General features: G+C 52.4%; 2 protein-coding genes across 35 annotated transcripts in view; one reads left to right on the top strand and one right to left on the bottom strand.

Moving 5' to 3' along the window:
• Window positions 1-9,371, bottom strand: part of Myo9b (myosin IXb) — an 84,727-nt gene extending 75,356 nt beyond the window's left edge. For 15 of the 24 annotated variants that reach the window (XM_063275071.1, XM_063275091.1, XM_063275076.1 and 12 more), the window contains exon 1: window positions 9,218-9,371. The gene's annotated coding sequence lies outside the window, so the exon portion shown is untranslated. 24 annotated transcript variants of the gene reach the window in all.
• A 60-nt stretch (window positions 9,372-9,431) lies between these two features.
• On the top strand, window positions 9,432-23,932 carry Haus8 (HAUS augmin-like complex, subunit 8). Of its 11 annotated transcripts, none has more exons than XM_063275147.1 (13): window positions 9,525-9,757; window positions 11,611-11,669; window positions 14,471-14,574; window positions 15,306-15,358; window positions 16,281-16,370; window positions 17,550-17,622; window positions 18,521-18,616; window positions 18,954-19,066; window positions 19,361-19,426; window positions 19,508-19,666; window positions 20,382-20,523; window positions 21,738-21,921; window positions 23,636-23,916. In XM_063275147.1, the coding sequence occupies exons 7-13, from the start codon at window positions 18,535-18,537 to the stop codon at window positions 23,817-23,819; spliced, it is 930 nt and encodes a 309-aa protein (XP_063131217.1). In that variant the 5' UTR covers window positions 9,525-9,757; window positions 11,611-11,669; window positions 14,471-14,574; window positions 15,306-15,358; window positions 16,281-16,370; window positions 17,550-17,622; window positions 18,521-18,534; the 3' UTR covers window positions 23,820-23,916. The 11 variants fall into 11 exon arrangements, with proteins under 11 accessions (XP_038950211.1, XP_008769298.1, XP_008769296.1 ...); XM_063275146.1 differs by having other exon boundaries at window positions 16,278-16,370; XM_039094283.2 differs by lacking the exon at window positions 14,471-14,574 and having other exon boundaries at window positions 9,432-9,757.
• Window positions 23,933-25,284: the final 1,352 nt, after the last annotated feature.

Genomic DNA, 25,284 nt, shown 5'->3' with positions numbered 1-25,284 from the left:
CTGAGAGGCAAATCCCAGGATGCCCAAGGTCACAAGGTGGGGGGGGGGGGGGGCAGGGGTGTATAATAACTTCCAGTCAGAACTCTCAGCATGAGCCAGCAGCATGGTGCCATCCGCCAGGCTGAGAGTTGGTTGGGCTGATCCCTGGCATCCACTCCCACTGGGAGCCTCAAAGTGTGAAGCTACATGGGATGAAGGCTGTGACAGAAGCCAGGGGTTCAGAGGATACGTGAGCTCTAAGTGCAATGTCTGGCACTCTTTTTTTTTTTTTTTTGGTTCTTTTTTTTTTTTTTCGGAGCTGGGGACCGAACCCAGGGCCTTGCGCTTCCTAGGTAAGCGCTCTACCACTGAGCTAAATCCCCAGCAATGTCTGGCACTCTTAGAAGAGCTGGCTTTAATGGTGGCACACTCCTATGTTTACAGCACTTGACCCAGGACCTCAAACACACAGGGCTAACACTTTCCCAAGACTGACCACACTCTGGAGATGCTCAGGCAGGAGGGTCTAACAGTTCAGGCCAGTAGGGATACTCATCAAGACCCTGATGGCCAAATAAGGCCATAATTAAGAATACACAGAAATGCTGAGATGAGACGTGAACAACAGGCCACTCAAGTCCCAGATCTGGAGGAGGAAGGAAGGAGCCCCCTGCAGCCTCTCAAGACTGAAGTCTCCAGGATTTGGGACTTAAAGCCTCCAGAGCCAGAGAATTCCATTTCTGCTGTTTTAAGTCAGCGGCTGTGGCCACTTAAAACAGCCCAGCACTGCCTCTAGGTGCCAGAGAGGGGACATTGGCTGTCTCCATGCAGTGGTTCTGGGCGTTGCCAGCAAGCCCTGCATGCTGTGCCTTCTGCCTCCCTGGTGTGAACATGGCGAGAAGGCGCCTCGGAGACTCTCTTGGCTCCACAACAGTGCTCAGACCACGCCATTCCTCCTGCCTGAGCCACATTTGCTGTCTGGGAGATCAGGTTCCCTGGGGACAGCACCCCTCCAAGCAGAAGCTAGGCCACCCTAACTACCGTCTGGTACCCATTCTGTCACCCATCTTTCAAGGCAGCTCTCTCTGCCTGGGGTCTACCTGCCTGTGCTCCCAAAGCCAGTATCCATCTGTCTCTCTTTCTCTCTCAAACAGGTCTCAGGCTGGCCTCCAACTCACCATGCAGCTAAGGCTAATGTTCAGGTCCCAGATTTCCTTCTTGTCTGGGTGTTAAAGGTGTTTATGTGGAGCGGAGATAGAGCTCAGGGTCCTGTGTACCCTAGGAAAGCCTTGCACCAACTGAACCCCAGCCATGATCCACCTGTGTTCTTTGAGGCAGAGTTTCTACAGCCCAGGATGGTCTAGAACACATCATCTACCTGTGTCCTTCTCCTCAATGCTAGGGTGACAGGCATGTGTCCTCCACCTTTCTTTCCAAACAATGAACGTGCTCAGGGTCTGGTACTGGGTTATCAAATGGCCACGAGGAAGGTAAATGACACTCAGCCTAGACAAAGGCGCATTGCCACTGTCACACAGACAGCCTGGACAGGACTGGCATGATCAGCACCACTTGTGACTGCCACTACTTGAAGCAAGGTCCTCCTGTGTCAGGACAACCATCCATACAGCAAAGAATGAACCTGTCCTAAGCATCTGAGGAGTGAGGAGACCCAGAAACCCATGTGTCACTGTGGACATTTGGGACATGGAGGTGGGGAAGCAGGGAAGCAGCCAGAGCTGGACACAGCTGGAGGGACCCAGGCACACAGGGAACATGGGGACAGGGCAATGTGAGGGTAGGGCCATAGGCCTGTTGGAGCTAGTGGGTACAGGGGTTCTAGTGTGGATACGAGAGGAGCCAAAGTAGGAATGGTCAGATTCTGAGGTCCCTCAAATATGGTAAGGAGCTTAAGACTGTCTCAGTGCCATATAGGGACATTGTGGACACGGATGAGGGGTCTAAGGGTTGCAGGTCCCATAGTGGTCTCTGCAGGTGTCAGGGGAACTTACAGTGGCTCTGTTATACCTATGCTAATCAAGCAGGAACTGGCTGCAGCAAGTGACAGGCCCTGTGTGCAGCCAGGTTCTGGGACATTTCCTGGTGCCCCATGGGCTGTAAAATTAAAGGCAAAGGACATGGGGAAGCAGGCAGGTCCCATGTACAGGACATACATACCTGCAGCCTTTCTAGAATTTCCATAGACCATCTGCCACTAGATCTCACTATAGAAGGCACAAACATCCTGCCTTCTACTTAAACTTGGTGAGACAGCTAGTCTAACTCTAATAGCAAGGCCTCAGGAAAAACAGGAAAGCACTCACACATGACCCCTTTTTCTATTGAAACAGGGTCTCCCTGTGGTGCCCACAGTGGCCTTAAGGTCCTATCCTCCTGCCTCATGGTGACTGGGGTGGGTTGGGGTATGTGTCCCAATCTGCCTTCAAGAGCAGTTGATTTATAGCCTAGGAGGAAAGATCAGATTAAGGTCCTGTGGTTGGAACCATCTAAGGCCCTAGGGTGGTAGGATTACCAGGGACCTAGTGGGCTTTTCTAGACTAACAGTACAGCCTGAGTCAGGGCTGCTGTGTGGGATCCTCCCCCCCCACCCCCCGCGCACTCAGTGACATCACCCCATGATACTCTCTATCTCACATAGGCTGCTATGGGAATGAAGTAGCCATACAAAAAACACTGGCCTGGACTCCAACGGGTCAAGAAATCCCTGTGGGAAATGCCTGGAATCGCAGCATTTTAGATTTTGAATCCTTTACGCTTTTAGAAATGCAAAAAAAAAAAAAAAAAAAAAAAGTCATGGTGAAGATTCCAATCAAGTAGAAACCACAAGGCTTCCACATGGGCTCTGCCATGCTCACAGCCCCAGGGAGACACTCTGCAACCTTTCCCACTGTCTCTCTCTGGATGGCAATCCATCCCAAGGTTCTATGTGAACAACCTCCCAAACACTGCATCATGTGAGGTACCTAGAAAGTTCCAGGTTCACTGCTGTGGCAGAGCCCTTGTCCTGCCATGGCAGCCCCAGGTTTGGCCCAACAGTAAAATAAAATCCCAAATGAGGCCAACAAAATGTCATGAAGCCAACGCTCCTGACCAGTCTCCTCAGAAGTCCACAGGGACCTGGCTCCACACTTCAGACCCAGCATGGCTCTGTGACCTGTGAGAAGGGATCTAACATGGGAATTAGTATAGTATGACCCGCCCTTGTGGATACCTTGGTGACAGTCACCACCCAACCCTCTGGAAACCATTTACATGGGGGCTCAGCATTCAAGTCACCAAGAAAAGCCCAGGCCCTAGGGCCAGCAGGTGGTATAGAAAGCTTGTCTCTCATGAACATCAGGATGTGAACATCATGTCCTCAGGGGACAATGTCACGCCAGAAAGTATGGGTGTCAGTGGCTCTCACAGGCCAAGGTTAGGATACTGGTCAAATTCCACAGTGCATGATACCATCCACTATAGAGCATGGCATGTCCCCAGACATCACCTCTTAGAGGCAGAAAAGCATGCTGCTTCCACAGAAGCGACTGTCACACAACTCAGGGTCCTCTGAAGCCTCAGGACACTCCCACAGCTGGGGTGGGGGTGGGGTTGCCATGAAGCCTCAGGGGCACAAGAGATGGTAGTTTGGCTCCTCCCGTGCTTATAAGTCACATGCCAGGTCTCACAAAGGGCTGTGAGCACAGTGACTTGGAAGGATGACCCTACCTAAGTGGTTGAGTCCAGACACCTGTAGTGACAAGTCATCCCCTAACTTCCTCTTCTTTCTCTGCTAAACCCATGAGGTAACTCAGAATCATCACCCAGGGAAAAGGACTGGGTCCCCAATGGTCCCATAGTCTTCACATTTCCATCCGTAGTCAAGCCTTCCCCAATAAACTCCATCTCCATATGACACTGAGATCTTGTCTTTGTCCCAAGCCAAGCCTAGGGACTCCAGCATCCTCAACTGGAAATGCCTTTGTCTGCAGTCACCTGCAGACAAAGATGTGAGTCCCCAATATCACCTCTCAGCCCTTCCTGACTTCACTCACCCAAGAGAGGAGATGGCTCTGCCTGTGGGAGGAGTAATAGGAGACCATGGCTGCCTGGCACTGCTGATATGCAGCACTCCCACCTCTGGCTCTGACAGTCCTAACGGTTTTTAAATGTTTATTTATGTGTATGTCAGTGTTGATTGTATGCGATGCGTGCCAGTATATGCAGAGGGCAGGAGAGGGCATCAGATTTACCTGGAGCTGGAGTTACAGTTTACTGTGAACTGTCCTAGGTCTGTGCTGGGAACTGAACTCTGGTCCTCTGGAAGAGCAGCGAGCACCCTTAACCCTTGGACACTCTCACAGCTCCTGCCAGGGTGTGAGCTCATGGCTGTACAGATGAAACAGTTCCTGTTCCCCTCACTGTCTCCGGGGGACAGCTTCAAGCCTGCCTTCCAGTCAACCTTCCTTCCTCACTCAAAAAATTTTAAAACCTTCCAGAAGCTTCTGTGGACCAACTGTCTCAGACAGGAGCTGGTCCGTGATGGAGTTGCTTTGGGATGTTGTTCTGTGACTCAGAAATGACTAGAAGGGGTACCCCGTTCTGTGCTATTTCTAAGTGTCAGCTGGCACTTTACCCAGCACTCACAGCTGCACACTGAACGCTAAAACAGCCCCTTGCAAACCATGGGCAAGTCAGATTCCACACTTAGGACCCAGCATAGACTCTGTGACCTGTGAGAAGGGATCTAACATGGGAATTAGTACAGTATGACATGCCCTTGTGGGTACCTTTGGTGACAGTCACCACCCAACACCCTGGAAACCCATCTACATGAGGGCTCAGCACTCATGTCACCAAGAAAGGCCAGGCCGGGTTCCTACCTATCATACACTTGTGAGCCTGAGGCAAGAAAACTGGGAGTTTAAGGCCAGCCTGGGCAACCAAAAGAAAGTCCCCAAAGATCACCAGCTCTTTCTAGGCAGAATCCTTACCTCTCTGGATTTACCCTGAGCATAGGAGGGGAAAATCCAGAAAATTCCCTCCCAGGGAGCTTCCCAGGGTTGACGTGGCCAACCAGCTTACACACTCCTTAAAGTGTTTACTCAACAGAGAAGAGACTGGATGAGCATAGCTTGGGGGAATGATCAGTCTCCACAAAGCCCTCTACTGGGTGACAACCAAGCTTGTCCCTGGCCTAGGGTAAAGGGCTGAGATGTCTCCACCCTTTGACCACGTGCCTAATTCCTAAAGTCTGGGTACTTAAAAACTTTTATTTTTTGCTCCTTTTTGAGACAAGTCTTATTATACAGCCTAGGCTGGTGACAACCTCAGGATCTTCCTGCCTCTGCACTTCTGCCGGGATTTCACATGAGGCCATTCTGAGCTCCGAATCCTAGCACTTCAAAAATGACTACCTCAGGAGTTGAGGTTCTTTACAGTGATGATTAAAGTGAAACAAGAGTCCCCAACATGGACCTTCATTTGTGTGGCTGGTGTCCTAAGAGGAAGTAGGACACAGAGACAAGCTCAGAAGAAGAAGACAGGAGACAAAGGAGTAAGATGGCTGGCTACCCATGAGCCTGGGGTAGATTATTATGCAACCCGCATGCAGGCACTTGCTACTGGGACTTCTAGCCTTCAGAACCTCATGACTGTAAAGTCTTGTCAGCCATCCATCCAGTCTGTGGCAGACACAAGCCGCCAGAATCAGCTCTAGCGTGACTCCATCTCACACACACACATACATATGTGCGCATGACACACAGCAGAGCCAGGACCTGCATAATGAGTCAACTCTGCCAGCTTATCCATCATCCGACAATCCTCCAGGCTGAACCCCTGAATCACTTCTCAGGGAGGCTTGAGTAGGAAATGAGTAGATGCCCAGTTCGTCAACAGCGTTTCCCCCATGTGGCGAATCATGAGGCTTTTCCCATGAAAAGGACAGAAGTGCTGAGACAAGGCCCTTTGTTCTGCCTCTCCGGGACCTCAAGGGCAGAAGAGAAGGGCCTGTCTTGCTCTGTGAGGAGGCCATGCCTGGGCCTGGCTGAATGGTGGGCTGGGCAGGGGCTGCCTGGCACAGTTGGATTGTGGACCACAAAGGCCTAGCAGGTGGGACGCTGGGGCCCACAGCTGAGAGCGGATCATCAGTCAGATGAGCCCCAGAGAGGATGACCTTCCCCACTGAGGTGCAGTAGCTATGTCATGGTCATTGGTGAGACGGGGGAAAAGGAAGAGGCAGACGAGGGGACAGCAAGGGACACGCACACCCATGCCATGCGCACACACACAAACACATGCATGCACACACGCACGCACGCACGCACGCATGCATGCACGCACGCACACGCAGACCAAAAGAACCTCAAAGTGTGCACCATGTGGGAAAGGATGGCTCCCTTGAGGGCCTGGGCCCATGAAGGAGATAATGCAGCTTATCAGAGGCATGTCAATGGGGCAACCTCTGAGAATGGAGTCTGCTAATCTTGCAAGAAAAGTAACAGTTTGTTTCCAGATGAGGACAGAGTCTCCAGAGACTCAGGTCAGTAGTGATACAAGGAGAAAGGAAACAATGGCTCTGCTGTGCCTCAGCCAGTTCACCTGCCCTGCTCTCCCGCTGGTCTCCTCCCATGCAGCAGCCGACCCCTGCAGATGACCCTGAGATGCACTGAGGCCAGCGGGGACAGCAGCATGGCATCTATTCCCACCTTGGATCCATTCCATGTGGTTAACTTCACTCCACACAACCTGTCATCATCTTTGGTCAGCACACACCTGCCGATGCAACCTGGGGACACTATGGTATCACATGGTGCATAGGTGGCCCTGTACCAGACATCAGGGCAGTTTGAGAGTCAAACTTGAGTGAAGGCTATTTTAGAGGGCTGGGGAATACAGACACGGACTTGTTGGCTTTTTGCTCTCCCAGGATGCTAGAGATGCCTGCGCCATTTGTGTGCTAAGAGCTAGAGCACAAACCTAGCCTCCCAGTCCCCGCTTTCTGGTCCCAGAAAAGCCTAGAGATCCATCTCCAAAGCCAGTACCTGCCTGAGTCCATTTTGGGAAAATCGAACAAGGACCCTCTCCTGGGGGTTGACTGGAAATGAAAACTGAGACAAACTAAAGCAGAGGCAAGTGTCCCAAAGAGCAGAGTGACTGGTCATCCTGTGTTCATCCCTACATGGCTTCTCAGGTTTGGCTGCAGACCAGACACCTCTTCACACCCCAAGTCTTGCTCTCAGTGTCCCAAATTCGGCCCCTGTGATAAATCATGCCGCCTGTCACTGTGAAGCTCTCCCAGAGGGAATGCCATTCTTTCCATGTAAAGGGACAATGGTGAGGCGTAAGGAGATCTCAGCTCTGCTCTCGGGAGGCAGCCAACCCCCTTGGCACAGCCAGCTCTTGCTTGGTTAGATTCTGGACCCATTCACCACATGCTACTCCAGAGAGATAAGGAAAGGGAAGCCACAAGTTCATGGTCTCTTGTCAGGAAGGGAGTCAAGTCCTGCAGTCCTAAGTCCCACCTGACCCACAAGGTACCAGTTAAACTTGGGAGAGGGCTTTATCTAAGTAGGAGGTCAAAGCCAGAGCACTGCGCTTCATGCGGATAGCATCCTGGACACCCAAATGGAGCTGTGACTCCATGATGGAACCCTTACCCAGTAAGCATGCACAAGACTCTAAGTTCCATCCCCAGCATTTGCAGGCCAAGAAGAGACAGAAAGTCAGCGCTGCATAAAACCAAAGGGTGTGTACCAGAGACATGAAAGTTAATAAGCAGGGTTAGCTCTGGAAAAAGGCTGACACAGGCCACTCCAAAAGAGAAATAGGCACAGTCTTGCCCCAGCCCAGACCCCAAACAAGGTGCTTGCTTCTTCCAGGAGACCCCCAGTGAGTCACAACTCCAAGTAAACAGGAGAAAGAATGTGGTCATGCATAGGAAAGTTCATGTCCTTCCTGGGGTCTCAGGACCAAGAAGTCTCTGATATTCCAAGCATGACTTGCACCATGGGCTCTTGAGCAAGCTAAGCTGAAAGCTTTCTTCTAGAACATTCTGGAAGTGAATGGGGCAGTCATGTCTCCGAGGCTTCCTTTATATCCAGATCCCTGTACCAAATGGAGCTCTAAACCTGGCCTCCTTTCAGCAAGTACACAGCAGACAGGGAATACTGGCAATGAGGGCAAGGGGGGGGGGGGAGAAAGTGATGCCAATCAAAACCAGGCAGTTCCAGGCTGCAGGAGCTGACAGGCCAGTGACAACAGCCGTATAGTTGCTCATGCCACCTCCAGCCATTCCTGGACACCTTAAGACACTGAAGTAGCAAAGACTAGACAATATCCAACAAAGGATAACCCGAGGGGCTGCAAAGTGCTGGAAAGTGAGTCAAAGAGGCACAATAGGTCTCCCTAGAAAGCCTTGGTCCTAAGGGTCCCAAGAAAAAGAAGGAAGGGTTCGCTGGCAGCTGTGCCTCCATGAGGAGGCTGAGCTCTCAGCCATCACTGGGGGATACAAGGATGCGACTCTCTTTAGAGAGTGCCTTCCACCATACACGGCTCCCTTTCTTCTGAAACACACAGTTCGAGGTGTCATAACCCACCCCCCCCCCAGTTCCACCTCCCCTAGAGTCCAGCTACTCCTTTTTTGAGCAGAAAGTTATGTGCCTATCAAGACAGGGAGAGAGGAACCCAGAGGGCCCTGGGACTCGCCCTGGCGGATCACCCAGCTGTCTTGGTGTGAAGTCAGGAAGAAGATGAATCAAGAGGGGAAGGCGGGGGCGAGCCTCTAGAGGCTGCACCCTGTCATCTCCCTTTCCTCCTCCTCTCCCCTCCTCCGGCCCTCTGAGGAACTGTTTTTGCGTGTCTTTCCAGGCCCACTGTTTTACACATTCCAGCCCCAACAGTGGGCTGCCACAGACCGTTTTCCACTCTCTGAGCGCCAGGCACCTCTCCTACACTGAAGGGCTCGGACTGGGAGTGCAGAAGTCCTGTTCCCTAACACGGCCCCTCGACTCCGCCTTCCTGGCCTCCCCCGTTTCCTGAGAGCCCCCAGATGCCACCTTAGCCATGTCCTCTCCGTAGCCGTCGCTCAAAGCCGCGGTAAGCCCGCCAATCTCAACCCCCTCAGCGTCCACGCGTCCCCCAGGCCGCATCCTGCCCTCACGCCCCAGGACCCCAGCAGCAACCCGGTGCACAATCCCGGATCGGGTCTCCACGAAGAGCCACCGCGAGAACTCACCTGGACTTGGACCGCTGCGCGCCGCCGGTCTCCGGCCGGCCCGCCCGCTGCTCGCGGCCCCCCCGCCCGGAGCGACCAGCCTCGCCCTCCGCTCCCCTGTGCGCCCTCACTTCCGGGTTCCGGAGGCGCTGAGTGGGCGGGCGCCAGCGCGTCGGAGAGGCGGGGCGCCTCGAGGTCATGCCCCGCCGGAAGGCGCGCAGCGAACGCCCACTATGGTTGGAGCTTTCCCCTTGCCCAGAGTTCTCCAGCTGAGAGGGGCGGGCACTATGATAGCCACGCCCCTCCCCTGCACTATTTAGTCGGCTCACACTGGCGCCGGAAGCCCACGCATCTGAGGGACATCTTAAAGCCACTCCTTTCAGTACTCTTGGCTCTGCTAAACCAACTGTAGCTAGCTTGGAGCCCGCCCCGCGGCCTGCTTTCGGAGAGCACCCAACGTTTTCCATCACTACTCCCTGCCCCTTGGCGGGCGGGACTCTGAGACGTTTGCCTTTGAGTGGAAGGCGGGAAGATGGCGGGTGCCTCAGAGCGGGACGCAGGGTGAGTTGGGATCGCAGAAGGGCGGAATTTAGGGGCTCCTGAGGGTTAGACAAAAACCAGATTCTGGGCTCACAGGCAGCGGAGCTGGAGAACTGGGATCTTATGAGCGACTGCCAGAATCCCTTCCAGACCGGAAGCCCTGGCCCCATAAGTGTGTGCTAGCAAGCAGGGTTCCAAATGTGGCTCAGAAGTGGAGTTGCGCGTGGACTTTGGTGGACTTTCTCTCTCTTATTTTCCTTTGGAGACAGTGTTTCTCTTTTGTAGCTAGCCCGGAGCTATGGAGGCCAGGCTGTCCTTGAATGCACAGAGATCTGCCTCCCAAGGGCTGGGTGGGATCAAAGGCCTGTGCCACCAACACCCAGCGGTTTTTTTTTTTTTTAAGGGAAAACGTGGCCCTACAAGGCAGCACGACTTTAGTCCCAGCACAGACATTTCCGTAGACTAAAGGGTTGCCTCTAGAGTTACTTGCTGCGCTCTCCTTTAGCCCTGGCTCACTGTGAGCGCTTCACACCCATGTGTCTTTGTTTCATAAGTCTGGAGGATGAGGGTCACAGGCTGATGTAACTGTGTCCAGCAAAGGACACTCAGCGAAGGTCAAGTGGGTTTAACAGCTCCGCAGGTAAAGGCTCTTGCCACCAAGCCTCATAACCTCAGTTTGATGCATGGGTTTCATCCGGTGAAAGAAGAGAGCTGACTACATGTTTTGTCCTCTACCTTCCATGTGCATGTCATGCCACACGAGCACCGCAAACTACATAAAATGTAAAATGCTGAAATGCTAAGAGAAGGGGCCTAACGTAGGGGCCCCCTACACCTGAGACTTCCAGCCCTGAAAGGCAGGGTGGAGAGTGGGGACTCACAGGACAGGACAGGGCCATGTTACTGAAGCCTGGTAGTGAGTGGTGGGCAGGCTCTGAGGCACCCTGAGGGACAACAGGTGCACCTGCACTTTGTAGAATTACAGGGGCCCATGTTCTCCTATATGCCCATGATCCCCCCACACCCCCCCCCCAACACCAGAAGCCTCCAGCTCCCAGCCCTGCTCTCGACCTGTAGGTGCGAGAAGAGGTTAGAATTCCCTGGAGCTAGAGTTCAGCTCTTCTGCAAGAGCAGCGAACACCCTTAACCTGTGAGCTGTGAAATGAGATTTATTTGCTTGCTGAACAAGCCCAACAACAGTTTAGGTCCCCGGAAGCCACATAAAACTGGATGCAGTAGTGTCTGTAATCCAGCACTTCCCACAGGGATTTGGGAGGCTAAAGCAGGTTTCATGGTCTACCAGTTGTGTCAGCCTTGGTAGTAGAATGGCAAGTTGAATAGTTGCTGGTCATAGTGACCAGGCAGTCTAGAAAGCTGATCCTTTGCAGAGAGAAGGCTGTGTCATAGTCCCCCACCCCACCCTGCCAGCTCATCCCTATGACTGGAGCTAAAAGAACAGATCCAGAATGTTCCAGGTCTCTTTCCTCTTGCTTTCCTTCTATCATCTACCTAGCCCCTGTACTACTTATGGCCTTGTCAAATCCTCTGCCCCATCCCTAAGCCCTCACACCTGTCTGGCCGTTAGCATACCTGTCAGATAAGACAGGGATCTTGTCTTGAGGGGAAGCTCTGGTCTCTCTCTGTCTTAAGAAGCTCTGAGTCACACAGAGACATCTGAGGATTGAGGGAAGCCCATAGCCTGCCTTTTGACTTCCAGGAAGGTGTGAGAAAGGTGGTACTCTTCCTGTGGAGCCTCTAGTGGGAGCAGCCCTCACTTGGGTCGAGCTCCCACTGTCAGAAGGAGGCAGGCGGCTCTGGTCTTTGCACAGCTCTCCAGCTGTATGAACAGTATATCTCTCTGCTCTCTCTTGCAGGAAGCCTGCAGCCTCTGGTGCAGGTGCTGTTCCCAAGACAAAGGGAAGGAAAGTACAAGGTGAGGGCTGCCAGGGTCCTTTAAAAAAGTGTCTGTCTGCTTTGTCTTTTGTTAATATTTCTGTTTAACTTGTTATTCCATGTGCATTGATCTCATTGTAGGGGTGTGCATGCCAAAGCATGAGTGTTGAAGGGAGAGGAAAAACCATGGGAATCACTTTATCCTACCATGCGGGGTCCCAGGCTCTGAACTGGGTCATTGAGCTTGGCTACAAAGAGGCTACATGCTGAATTTCTTGCTGGCTCTGATTTCGGGGAGAGAGTCTCATAGAGCCCAGGTTGGCCAGTAAACTCCTGATCCTCCTGCCTCAAAATATTGCCATCTATTTCATGAAAGGGTTGAGTTATTAACAGGGGAACTGTGATGGGCAGAGATGCATGACTGAGGCTATTTGCTCAGTGGCATGCCTTTGGGGACTATAGTTTTCATCACTGAGGTGTCATTTGACTGCAGTGGTTCTCTAGAGAGTTAATCTTTTTTGCCAGGCTCTCAAGACAGGATTTGCAGGTGGAGGTCTGGAGGCCAGGCCTGCATTCTTCTTCAGAAGCTGCATTCCCAACTCTGGACAGTGCTGGTGGCACAGGGCCACATATCCATTTCTACCCTGAAATCTGCTGAGCCACCCGGTGTGGGTGCTAGGAAGCAAATTCAGGTTTCCTGAAAGAACATGGAGTGGTTTTCAAACCCTTACTCATGTTGTCCTTAATTATACTCTGGGCAAGGTGGGGGTCATGCATGCTAAGCACAACTTGGGGCAGTTTTTTCTCTTCTTGTACCATAGAGGGCCTTAGGATCAAACTCAAACTCTCAGGGTTGACAGTGATGCCTGGACCTGGTGGGTTTACCATATGGGATGAGGGGTTAGTCCTAGGGATGGAGCCCAGGCCCTCACACGTGCTAGGCAAGTGCCTAATCGCTGAGCCACATCCCCAGCAGATGTTGGTTTGCTTGTTTATGAAGATGGCAAGGATGGACCATGGGCCCTCACCGTGCCAACGCAGCTTCCTATCACACAGTGGCCCAGCCTGGTAGTCTTGTTTGTAACCTCTGCTATGTTTGCATGCTGCCTGGTTTTATTAATATAGCCATATCCTCAGGGTGACACAATCTTCATGGAGACTCCCACTGTTAGATGACTGCAGACAGGGACCAAAGGTGAACAGGAAACCAGTGCAGAGATGTTATGGTGTTTGTGTGAACTCTTGGACTGTTAGTCCAAGATGACAGAATGCTGAGAACATTGGTGTCCCCACTGCTGGAAGTAACCAGGACCACAGATCCCTGTCTTTCATCAAACCTGAAGTTTCCTAGCTGGCATGGTGGCACACACCTGTCATCCCAGCACTTGGGAGGCTCAGTCAGAAGAGTCTCCTGAGACCAGGAATGTGAGGCCAGCCTGGGCAACCCATCAGCCACAGTCCTAGCATGCAGACTTCCCCAGCCCTGCAGGGGAAGCAGCATGTCGCACCAGAAAGCCAGTGAGGCCCAGGTTGCTCTGACAGAGCAGCTGCTCGTTAGCAATAAGGGATAGGGCTTAGTGTGCCCAGAGGCTCTGAGACCTCCGGTTTCAAGGACCCAGCAGCAGGCCAGCCTGTCTCAGCCTGGACTCACTACTGAAGGAGGAAGGAGCCCCGAGTCCTGGGCACAAAGCTGCTGGGAGCCCCATGGCCTGGACTGCTGGTGGCTGCTGGGGTCAGGAGCAGTGTCTTGGTGGGTCCTGCTGTGGTGAGAGCAGCAGAGCTTCTGGAGGACAGAGAGGGAGCCAAGGAGAGCGGGAAACCAGTGTACAGATCTTAGAGTGTTTGTGTGAGGCAGAGCTAGGAAGTGGGTCGCAGGGGCAGGGGAGCAGCAGGCTGTGTCGGTAGAGCTGAGTCAACCCAAGGACAGAGTTGCCAGAGCCCAGCAGCATGGGGTAGGAGAGTATGTCAGGGGAGGGGCTCCTGTCCTTCTGAGACAGTCTCCATCAGAGACTGAAGGGCTGGGCCTAGGCAGCACAGGGAATTAGGAATGAGGGACTGGAGAGTTGTGGGAAAAGAATGCACCTAGGAGTGAAGCAGGGCCCACGTTGTGGGATGGCTGAGGCCAGGCAGAGTTGGGTCTTGCTCGTCCTACACTGGGCCAGGACGGAGGGCCCAAGCTTAGCAGCCACCAAAAGAAGCCAAAGTGTCTGAGGAGGCCTACATCTGATTAAGTCTCATGAGGGTCCCACCCATGGTAAGGCAGGAATCGGTGAAAGAGAAAGATTGTGGGTGTAACCGTCCTCACCTCTGAAGGGATGAGGCTCATGGCTCCCACAGGACTAACCATGCAGGAACACGAGCCCTGTGCACTGGCCTCCCTGTCACTGGGCTGCTGAAGGCTCTTCCTGCCTTCAGTTTGTTGCTGTATTAACCTGGTAGCCTTATTTCCTGAGAAGCTTGGGTGACTGAGGTGCAGAGGAACAAGGTCCAGCTGAGAGGAGGGATCAGAGTGCCCTGCGGTTGGCAGACAGGCTCTGAGATCTGGCCTGAGCACTTAGGCCAGTGTGCCTGTTTGTCTTAGCTGCAGGCTCAAGAGGGTTAAACTGAACCAGGGTCAGAATCCCACATGTGGCCTACATTTTCCAAGCTTTTTCCTGGTTGCAAGCTCTGGGCAAACTCACTTGGCCCTCTACACCCTTCCCTGAGCTCTAGATGACTCGGATGGATCTTGGAGAGGTCCCCAAATCCATGCCAACACAGCAGTGACATAATGGCAGTGTCGTCTAGGGTTCCAGGAATGGATCTTTTTTTTTTTTTTTTTTTCCCTCTGCTGGCATAAAGAATAAGAAAGTGGGCAAAACAAGGCCAAGCCTTCCTAGAGTTGAAGCCCAGAACACACAAGACTCCCCAGGGAGGGGCCCATCCAAGATTCGGCTTATTCCATGGTGAGTGAGAGGTGCCTATGCACACACATGTAGCTGCTCTGGGACTAGAGAGGTCATCGGATCCCCAGAGCTGATGTCACTGATGGCGGTGAGCCTTAGAGAGGCCTTTGGATTCCTAGATCTGGCGCTGCAGATGTTTGTGAGCCTCCATGTTGGCGCTGGGGACTAAACTCTGGTTCTCTGCAGGAGCAGCAAGCACTCAACCGATCAGCCATTTCTCCTGCACCTTTTTTAAGAATTACGCTTATTTGCTTGACGGGGGTGGTGATGCCATGATGCACAAGACTGAGGTCAGAAGATAAGGCTTGGGAGTAATTCTCTTTCCATCTTGGTCGCACACATGGAACTGAGATCATCCGACTTGGTGACAAGCCCTCTCTACCCAGTGAGCCATCCTACTGGCCCCTGGCTTTCACTTTCTAGAATGTTTCTGTATTTCATCCTACTTGATGCCTTGATGCTTACTCATAGTCCAGGAACTCACATACCAGAGGCTTCTATAAACGTCTTATAAACACTAAGTATCCTCTCAAGGTTACTATGTGTGCGAGCTGCCCTGTGCATACCTGGAAGGCTGAAGGATCCAGTCTGCAGGGAGCAGAAGGCTGGGTGCTTTTTCTGTCATCGAGCATGAAGGGCCTGTCCTGCTTTTCATTGTAGGGTCCTGGTCCCACTCTGGGTCTTCCTGGTGCAGTAGTCATGTTCTATGACAAACACTGTGTCTCCTACAGGAGGAAGAGTGGTCGAGTCCCGGTACCTGCAATATGACAAGAAAACAAAGAAGGTAATGAAGTCCTTTGATCCCACAGCCACTGTGAGTGGGTGAGGCGGAGGGCACATGGGCAGCCACAGTCCAATCCTGGAGGACACCTTTGGGCCCTTTGCCAGGTGCCTCTGCGACATCCAGGCCTGGACACAGTGAGGACGATGAGTCTGGTTAGTGCAGCATCGGCATATGTCAGTCTCCATGGTCTACGGCCCTGCACCTCCTCACTGGTCCTCTTGCTTTTGAGACCTCTATTTTGCCAAGCCTTTTCTTTAAGACCATCGCCTGGATTCGCCCAGGTAGCTCCTAAGGGACAGACATTGACAGCAGGCATTTGGTATGGATCACAGGCAAAATTGCCATGGAACATTTTGCCATCCTACCCAGAATGCTGTGACAGGTCCCACTTAGGTAGTGTTCTCTTCTGGAATGTTCTGTGTGGTACTTTGAACTGTGGATAAGAAGGCTAGCAGTTCTTCCTGCTGTCCACACGGTCCTCCAGCACCCTGAAAGCTGCAGTGCTCACCTAGAAGGAAGCACATTCAGGTCAGGGAGTGCCCTGAGGAGCTCAAATCAGCTTCCTGATCGTCCCTGCAGTGACACCTCACCCCTTCAGTGCAGTGGGCCTATGGCTTTCAGGTTCCGGATTATCTGTTAAGCTCAGTTTGTAATCAGAATGTTTTATGTTCAGCCTCTGCCTGGACTGTACTCCGAGAAGAGTGGTGGGGGTTCAAGGGTTCCTGGGGCAGCATCTGGAGAGCAAGCCTAAGTGAAGGGGTTTTTACATCACCCTACAGGCATATTCCCAAAGATAGTTATCCCTGGTTCATTTAAGCTGCTGCTGAAGATGCCTTGAAGGCATGGCCACAGCGCCCCCATGTGTTCACATGTGATGTTTCCATTCAAGAGCTCTGATACCAGCCTTCTCCTACCCCAGCAGGTGGCCCCTGCATCAGGCTGGAGTTTTGAGTATCTGTGTTGTCATGATAACACCTGCTGTTTTCTCCTGGGGCAGAACGGATCTCAAAAGGTCTGAGCCAGTGTGGCATTCTCTCTCTGGTTGAGGATTCTTGGAGAGCCTCATCTCTAATTCCTGAGTGAAGGTGTAGAGTAGGAGAACTCCTAGATGTGAAATTCAGTGTTTTCAGATTCCAGGTTTGGGATGAGAAGTACTCGGTGTGTGCATGTGTACATGTGTCTGTGTGCATGCACATGCAGGCCAGGAATGAACACCAGGACCTTCCTCAGTCACTGTCCACCTTGTCTGCAAACAAACTCTCACACAGAAGCTGTGGCTCACAGATGAGGCTGAACAGGCTTAGAGTCCCACAGAGCCTTCTGCTGCCAACCTTTGAACGGGTGACAGTTGTGTGTGTGTGTGTGTGTGTGTGTGTGTGTGTGTGTGTGTGTGAGAGAGAGAGAGAGAGAGAGAGAGAGAGAGAGAGAGAGAGAGAGAATCTCAATATGCAGCAGGAGTCCCTGCAGCGTGAGCATTGCCAGGGCAGACACATGCTTGACTGTCAGGCAGGCAAGAAGCAGACCTCATGTTAATGCTCTTGGTTAATGGTTAGAGCTCATGGTTGATGCTCTTCCTGCCCTTGAAGGCCTGGCTGGCACCTGCCTGGAGACTGCTGGCTCTGATGCTGGCCTAGACAGCCAGGGCCATGGCTGATGGATGCCCAGAGTGACCCTCATTCTTGGCAAACTTCTCTACTCCAGTCTGAATGTGCTTGGGTGTTTAATGCAAGGACTGGGTTTAGATTTCCTGTTCCATCCTGCTGCCTCCTTGTCTTCCTCAGAGGGTTACCTGCCCCAGTGATGAAGGAGAAGGGTGAGAACCACAGCACCACCCTACCATGCTTCTGCTTGCTGATCTGTGGTATCTGTCGACATAGAACCATTCCTGTGGTGGTCCTGTTGCTGTTTGTAAGCTTTGAGGACTTATGCCAGTGTAGGAATGTGTAGAGTCATCCTGGGAACACTACAGGAAGTTGGTCTTCAGGCCCACAAAGCACAGACCTGAAGAGATACCCAGGTTTTGAAGGAGGTCCAGTAGATGTGCTGTTAGTTTCCTGTGTCTGAGGCATGTGACTGTCCCCTGCTGAACAAAATGTATACACAAAACACTTAAGTGTCCCGCTGACCTCTGAGAAAGAACAACAGGAAGATGGCTTGGCCTCTTCACTCTCTGTTTCTGTCCACATAACAGGTTTCTGTAGCAGCCAAAGGAGAGAAGCCCCCCACCGAGGGAAGGAAGGCCAGCACAGTGCCTAGGAGCAGAGGTGGGGCCTGGCTGTGGAGGGGGACAAGTGGCTGGGTATAGGGACTCTAGGATCAGGAAAGAGGCTGCCTGGCATCCCATCCCCCACAGCAATGAAGACAACCACACACAATCAGGCTCATAGGCCGGTCTGATCCAGACAGTCCCTGGCTTCCCAATGATTATAGATTGTGTCAGGGGAGCACCATGGACTCTCTGTAAGAAAGGTTCAAGTGGGGGTTGAGGATTTAGCTCAGTGGTAGAGCGCTTGCCTAGCAAGTGCAAGGCCCTGGGTTCAGTCCCCAGCTCTGAAAAAAAAAAAAGAAAAGAAAGGTTCAAGTGTTTATTAAGGGATCATGGGGCAGAGTGTATGAGGGCACAGCCATATGTCCACAGAACTACTTGTAGATCCAGAGAGCAGGGAGGGAATGACCAGGAGCTCCTACCTGCTGCTGCCTTATGGTTTCTGCAGAAATTATAGCCCAGTGTCAATTAGGAGGTGGAGGCAATATCAGTTCAGGGTCTTTGGCCACATGAGGAGATTGAGGCCAGCCATGTGCTGTGGCATGAGGAACAACGACCAGCAATGAGAAAATGAAATATAAAAATTGGCTGCTCAGCTTTGATACTGCTGACTGCTGACCTGGCCAGGTGCATCCTGTTCACCAAAGTCTCACCCAACAGCTGTGGCTTCACCCACCAAAAATCACAAGCAAGTGGCCCAGCTCCAAATCCAAATGTGTGCATGCATTGCCATGGCTCAGGTACTGTTTCAACTCAGCCGCACAGCTCTCAGGATCCATGAGAGTCCAGCATGCACACACCTGAAAGAAACAGTCCTGGAGCCTCAAGCAGTACTGAGGGGTGTGGGCCTCTGCCTCACTCCCCAGTGGAACTGATCTTGGCATTCTTTTGGACAGAAGAGAGCAAAGTGATGGGGACAAGCAACCTGCAGTCTACCATGCTGGAAGGGCATGGCTTGAATCCACCAGACCTAGACCTTTCTGCTATTGACGGTAAGTGGTTTCTTTATTTTCGGGCGAAGCTTGCTAGGATGGTCCCCAACCTTGGATACCCTTTTGCTAAGTTGACTCGCTCTGTGAGAGCAGCATGTACCTTTCATGCGCACCAAGCCTGGCATTGTGAGTCCCCGTGTGGTCCCAGTCCCCATGTGGTCCCAGCTCGGCTTGTTCTGCAGGACTGGTCTCCTGTCAGGTGGGGTGGCAACTGCAGTACAGGCCCCAGGCAGTGCTGGGGCAGGAGGATTGAGTCTTAGGCCAGCCTGGGCTACCTCTTCAGAAACCAAGTGGAAAACACTCTTTTTAAAATAAAATGACATGGACTTTCTTTCAGACAAAAGCATGTCCAGGAAGGCTCCCCAGCTAGAAAGGTCAGTGGCAGGAACTGATAAGTCCACATCCCTTTTGAGACCTGACCAAAAAAGGACACTTCGAAAGAAAAGACGGGTGAGCATGGGGACAGAAAACAGGTCTCACTCCCTGCAGACAGGGCTCCAGGGGCAGAGTGAATTGGCCCTCTGGCTGGAGACCAGGGTTATAATACCCATGAGTCCTTGCTCGGGTCGGTGTGTCCACACAGTGAGCAGGGACACCCGTAATTCTATCCCAGGCAAGATGAGAGCAGGGCTCCATCTTAGCCGAGCAGACTTGTTCTGTCTGAACCTACAAAGTACACAGAAGAGGGGGTTCTGCCATGGGTACAGCCAGTCCTCTGGGAACTGAAGAGCTGGACCCCTGCAGGATCTGCAGGAGACCATGGACATGATGGAGTCGCAGACGCTGCTGATGACCCTGCTGTCTGTGAAGGTGAGCATAGTTCAGCCTCATGTGTCCCTGTGTGTCTTCTGTCCTCTTCCCACCCCACCTGAGTCAGTCTGGTGCCCACAGGTGGAGAACAACCTGGCTCTGCTGGAGGAGAAGGCGGAGAAGGACTTGGCAGCCATGTGCCATGAGAAGGAGAGGCTGCAGAGGCAGGCACTGGAGCTGAGGCGTCAGCTGCTTCTCAGACAGAAACATCAGGAGCTGGCGGCTGCCCTGGATGCCCAGGTGGGTCTGAGCATGCTCCTGAAGCACCCAGGGCACACAAGGGAGGGACAGTCGGGGTGTCACCATTTGCACTCTCACAACTCTGCTCAGGCTCCTGGTGTCAGCATGGTGCTGTATTAGGACGTTTGAGAGGAAAGGGTCTGTCTGGCTTACACTTCCATATCACTGTTCATCACAGAAGGTGGTCATGAACTCACACAGGGCAGGAACCTGAAGGCAGGAGCTCTGATGGAGAGGCCATGAAGGAGTCCTGCTTACTGGCTTGTGCCCCATGGTTTGCTCGGCCTCCTTTCTTACAGAAGCCAGGACCACCAGCCCAGGGATGGCTCCACCCACAGTGGGCTGGGCCCTCCCCCATCAGTAATTGAAAAAATGCTTTACAGCTGGATCTTGTGGAGGCATTTCCTCAACTGGCTCCTTCCTTTCTGACGTCAACCGGACACACAAAACCAGCTAGGACATACTGTGTGTGGACACCTGTCTGCCACATTTTCTACCAATCGGCTGCCATCCCACCCTGGTGCTTAACACAGTGACTGTCCCACCCAGGGCAGGTCAGAGTGGATCCAGATGCCTGGACAGGCTGGTCCGTGAGGCTGGAGACATGCAGTGCCAGAGCAGGGCTTAGCATACGCAGGACTAGTCCATCTCACAGATCATTCCTGTCTGTGTGGGCGAGCACAGCATGTTCTACCGTGTCCCCTCCCACCTGCAGACTGAGGTGCTGAGCCCTCTTCCGCCTGTGTTAGAGCGCTTCAAAGAGGAATACAAGACACTGGGCAGAGCCCTGGACACCACGAGGCACGAGCTGTCCATGCAGGCCGTCCACATGGAAGGAAGTGGGCAGGAGCTCCTAGGTAGGCATCTCCATGGCAGGAAGGAGCCCCAAGACCCACATGTGACATCCTAGGTGCCTCAGCTCTGGCATGGTTCCAGAACCCATGTCCTCACCAGTGCGGGTAGGAAAGTGGGTAACTGAGTAAGAGATTCTGTCCGCAGGCTGCTGTGAGGACAGCTGGATGGTACTGGGGAAAGGGGCTCCTGAACTGATCCTGGGCCCTACCAGTGGGGTGGGGTGTTGGTGAGGAAGTCACTGTAGACCAGTGCTGATGCACTTCGGTGCGTCTCTGGAGCAGCCCACTTCACGGGGATGGCTGAGCTGTACAGGGTTTGCTTCCTGCTCTCTTCCCTCATGTCCAGTGGTTGCTTTCAGGACCCCAAAGCATAACTAAAGCTGTGGGCCCTCGAGTTTCTTCTAAAGCAGCAGAGTGGGACTGGGCACAGTTGTATGACTGACACCGCAGCTCTTGGGGACTAAGGCAGGAGGGGATCACTAGAGCTCGGTAGTTAGAGTCCAGCCTGGGCTACGCAACAAACCATAAAAGCTACAATGGCCTGCAGCTATCCTTTCAACACTTGGAGCCTGTGAGATCCAGGTTATCCTGAGCTACAAACTGAGAGCTTGGGTCCAAAAAAGGGCACAGAGTTTACCTGGAACCTCAGACATCCTCCATAAACTAAACCCTCCCTAGCTGTCTTGCTGCACTCATCACAGGCCTCTGCACTGCCTGCCAAGGTGAGGACAGAAGGGCAGGCTGTGTGTACTGCACACCTGCAGGGAATGGGGATTTTCACCCCCTTGGCCTGTGCTTGGTTGCATGTGTGGGGCTGGCCTGGGCTTGGGGCACTTGTCAGAGCATCAACTTTTCCCACAGCTGGTGCAGGTGCCAGGAGTTTGGCACTTTGTAATGGGGGCCAGGAAGGACAGGGTCCAGTAGAAGAACAGAGTATGAGAGAGAGCAGGAGGGCAGCTAGCAACCTGGAGCCTCAGCTCCTTTGCCCCACAGGGAGCCCTGCTGGGCAGCTGTGTGTAACGTGTTACCTGTGCACCCCATGCCTGGGCATTCACTTTCCAGCTTGTGTCCTTCACTGACACTTGCTGGAGACAGTGAGAGCTCTGAGAAGAGCCAGCTCTACCACCAACACCAGCCTCAACGCCAGCCTCTGCCCAGCAGAAATCAATGTCGCTTTGGTGAGCAGAGACCTACTAAAGTGACCTGTGTCTCCACAGATGATCTGGAGCCAGCCCTGAGGACCACCCTGCAGCTCCTGGGTGATCTGAGCATCTGCTCCCCAGAAGACAGTGCACAGGTGCAGGGGGCCAGCACGCAGCAGCCTGGGGCCAGTGCACAGCTGAATTGTTTGCTGAAGGAACTGAAGGGCTTGGTCGCTGAGAAAGACCTGGAGCTCTGCAGGTGTGCGGCTGACCTCCCTCTCTAACCCCGCCTGCTCCTCCCTCTCTAACCCCGCCTACTCCTCCCTCTCTAACCCCGCCTACTCCTCCCTCTCTAACCCCGCCTACTCCTCCCTCTGTTGTGCTCCTCCATCCTCTCCTTTCTTTTCTGCCGGGCACTAGGGATGGAACCCTACCTAGTTGGTAGCTCAGATGAAGGCTGGTTCTGTCTGGCTTTGAACTTTTAGCAATCCTTCTGCTTCAGTTTGCTGAGTTCTGTAACACCAGGCATATACCATCACAGCCAGCTATTGTGGGTTGGAATTTTGTCTGTGTGCCTTCGTGTGTGTGGGGGGGGGGGAAGTGTGTGTCAGTTTTCTGTTTGGGCATTTGGGCACATACATGATGCCAGGGCATGAGTGTAGAGGGCAAAGGACAGCTTTAAGAGTCTTTCCTCTTTCCACTATTTGTATCCCAGGGGTCCAGATGAGGTCAGAGGCAGGATTGGCAGTAAACAACTTCACCCACTGAGCCATTTTGTTCAACCCAAGAGAATCTTGCTCTGTCTGCTCTCACAATGCTAAATGCATTCAAGTAGATGGGTCCTAAAGGACTCTGCAGGGACTGTGAAGTATGCCACACCCACCACTGTCCTACGCTGTCCTACAGGGTAGATCAGCCACCACTCACATGGACAGGGGAGACAGGGTCTTTGTCTTGCTCCCACTGTCTAGCAAGCACACAGGTTACCCGTCTGTGTCCTGAGTGGTAGAGCAGATGCACCCGAAATCCACATTGTGGCTCATGCCCTCAGTCACCTAGAGCCTGTTAAAGTCTCTGTGGATACCTGGCCATTGGATAAAACGATAGACAGAAGGCATGGCCATGTAGTGATGGGCTGAGGCTCACCTCTTGGGTTCGCTCCAACAAGGTCTCCTCATGTAAACTTTGCCCACTGTTGAGGGTGTGGAAGGCTTGCCACTGAGGTCCCAGATACCCAGGAGTCCGGGGCAGAATGAAGGTAAGCATTCAAGGTTGGCTGCTCCTTGCTTTATGGAGAGACTTTATACAGAACTCTTGCTTGCTAGGCCTGACAGCAAAGGCCTGCCATCTCAGCTACATGAAGGGCTGAGGCAGAAGGATCATCAGTTCAAGCTCAGCTTGAGGAAATTGAGATTCCTCAAGAAGTAAAAAGAGGGAGGGATGGAAATGGAGAAACTCAGCATGTTACTTACGCAGCGTGTACAATATCCTGGATCTGTCCCAGCAACATGGACACACACATGCCCACCAAGTTTGCAGTCAATTCAAAAAAATCTTGGGGTTGGGGATTTAGCTCAGTGGTAGAGCGCTTGCCTAGCAACCGCGAGGCCCTGGGTTCGGTTCCCAGCTCCGGAAAAAAAAAAAAAAAAATCTACCCTGCCTTACAACTCTTGCTCACTTCCAAATACACTTAGGGTTGAAAATAAATCCTGAAATCGGGTTGAGAATAAATTCTGAGTTCAGTCTCTAGGACTGACCTAGAGAGAGAACAGTCTCCTGTCAGTTGTCCTTTGACATCCACAGGAAGCTGTGTGTTTTATGCAACATACATGCATACACGTGCATACACACGCACACGTACGCGCATGTACACGCACACACATACACACACAGGTTTTTTAATTGTTTTTCTAAGGTCTCCATTAGAGTTTTGGCTGCAGGCAAAATTGTCTCTTCTCTTTCTCTGTCCACAGACTTGTCAGCCAGGTGGTGGAACTTTCCTCCCAGGCCAGTAAAGAGGCAGCTTTGACGAACCAGGAAGTCTGGGAAGAGGCACAGGGCACCCTCACCAGCAGCCAGGGATACTTCAGTCCAGATGTCCGCAAGGACCACAGTCCCACCCAGGACAGGACAAATTCCAGCAGTCTTGACCCTTGATTGCTTCAGGGCTGCCTGCCCTGCCACTAGTGAATCCCAAGTCCCTATCCTGTCCTTGCTGTATGTAAATAAATGTAAATAAAAACATGTAAATAAATGTCAATGTCACTTTATTTCCTCAGATGAAGGGTTGAGATGAGAGCCTGAGAGCCATACCCCTTGAACTGAACCCACAGCCTTGTTTTCTCTGTTCTAACAGACAGCTGCAAGCCTCCCTACACTAATCTTCCAGGGTGACTGACTGAATCCCCTTCTTCCTGCTGATGGATTTGCTCTGCTTGGTCTCATACTAACCTTGGCAGTATGTCCTAAGCTTCTGGCTCTTTCTCATCCTCTGGCTTGTTCTGTCTTCACCTGTGTCTAATCTGTCTCTGTAAAACCATCCTGGTACAACTACCATACATGCACCACACCATACTTATCTCTCTCCTCTCTCCCTCAGTGTGTGCAGAGGCCATTGGATTCCCAAGCAGAGTAAGGTGTCAAGATGTAGACAGAAAAAGTGGGAACACATTCTGATGTCCGTGGTGGCTCAGCAGGTAAAGGTGCTGGCTCCCATACCTGAGTTTTGTCCCTGAAACAACACATGGTAGGAGGAGAGGACAGACTCCTGCAAATTTTCCTCAGCTCTACACACTTGGGCTGTCACACACATACACTGAGTACATAAATACGTGGGTAAATAAATATCAAAAGGAATGGGGGTGGGACTCAGGTAGGCTTGCCTAGCATGTACAAGGCTTATGTTTAATCCAAAGGACTGAGGAAACAAATTCTATTTGAATCAAACATGCAGGTAGTCTCTCTTGTTATAATTTCCTCAAATATCCAGGACACAGACTGGGCAAGGCTTGGCACAGGCCTTCCATCCCAGCATTTGGGAGGCAGCAGGAGGGTTTTAGAAGGAGGGAAGGGAGCCTTCTGGGGCTGGTAGCTGTAAAGGTTGTCAGGTCGCTCTGCAACACAAGTGACCAAGCTGTTACTACAGGGGAGGTTGCTCACTTCTGGGCCTGGGCTCTCCAGGACTGGCTCAGAGACCTGCCACATCCGGCCTAGGCCACACAATCTCTGCACAGGGTCTTGAAGTACCATCCTCAGAAGAGGGGTGGCAGTGGATGAAGGCTTGCCCTGGAGATGGCATCCAGGCCTAGACAGTGTGGGTCAGCTGTTCCACCTGGCACAGGGGGTTCAAGGCCATCCTGGGCTACATAGTGAAACTGTCTCATTAAAAGGCTGCAGAGATGTCTCCACAGTTAAGAGGGCTTGATGCTCTAACGGAGCACCTGGCTTTGGTTCCCAACACCCACATAGCCCATATAGCCCATAGACCATGACCCAAAATAAATGTTCCCTCCCTATGTTGCTTTTGGTCTTTGTGCTTATCATAGTAATAGTAATGGTTCCCAAAGTGAGAACCAGTGCCCAGTTCACCATTACCCAACAGTTGAACAGCATCACCAGAAAT

Source organism: Rattus norvegicus, chromosome 16 (assembly GCF_036323735.1).
Source record: "Rattus norvegicus strain BN/NHsdMcwi chromosome 16, GRCr8, whole genome shotgun sequence".
Classification (NCBI taxonomy): Eukaryota; Metazoa; Chordata; class Mammalia; order Rodentia; family Muridae; genus Rattus; species Rattus norvegicus.
This window is presented reverse-complemented; position numbering and strand designations above follow the sequence as displayed.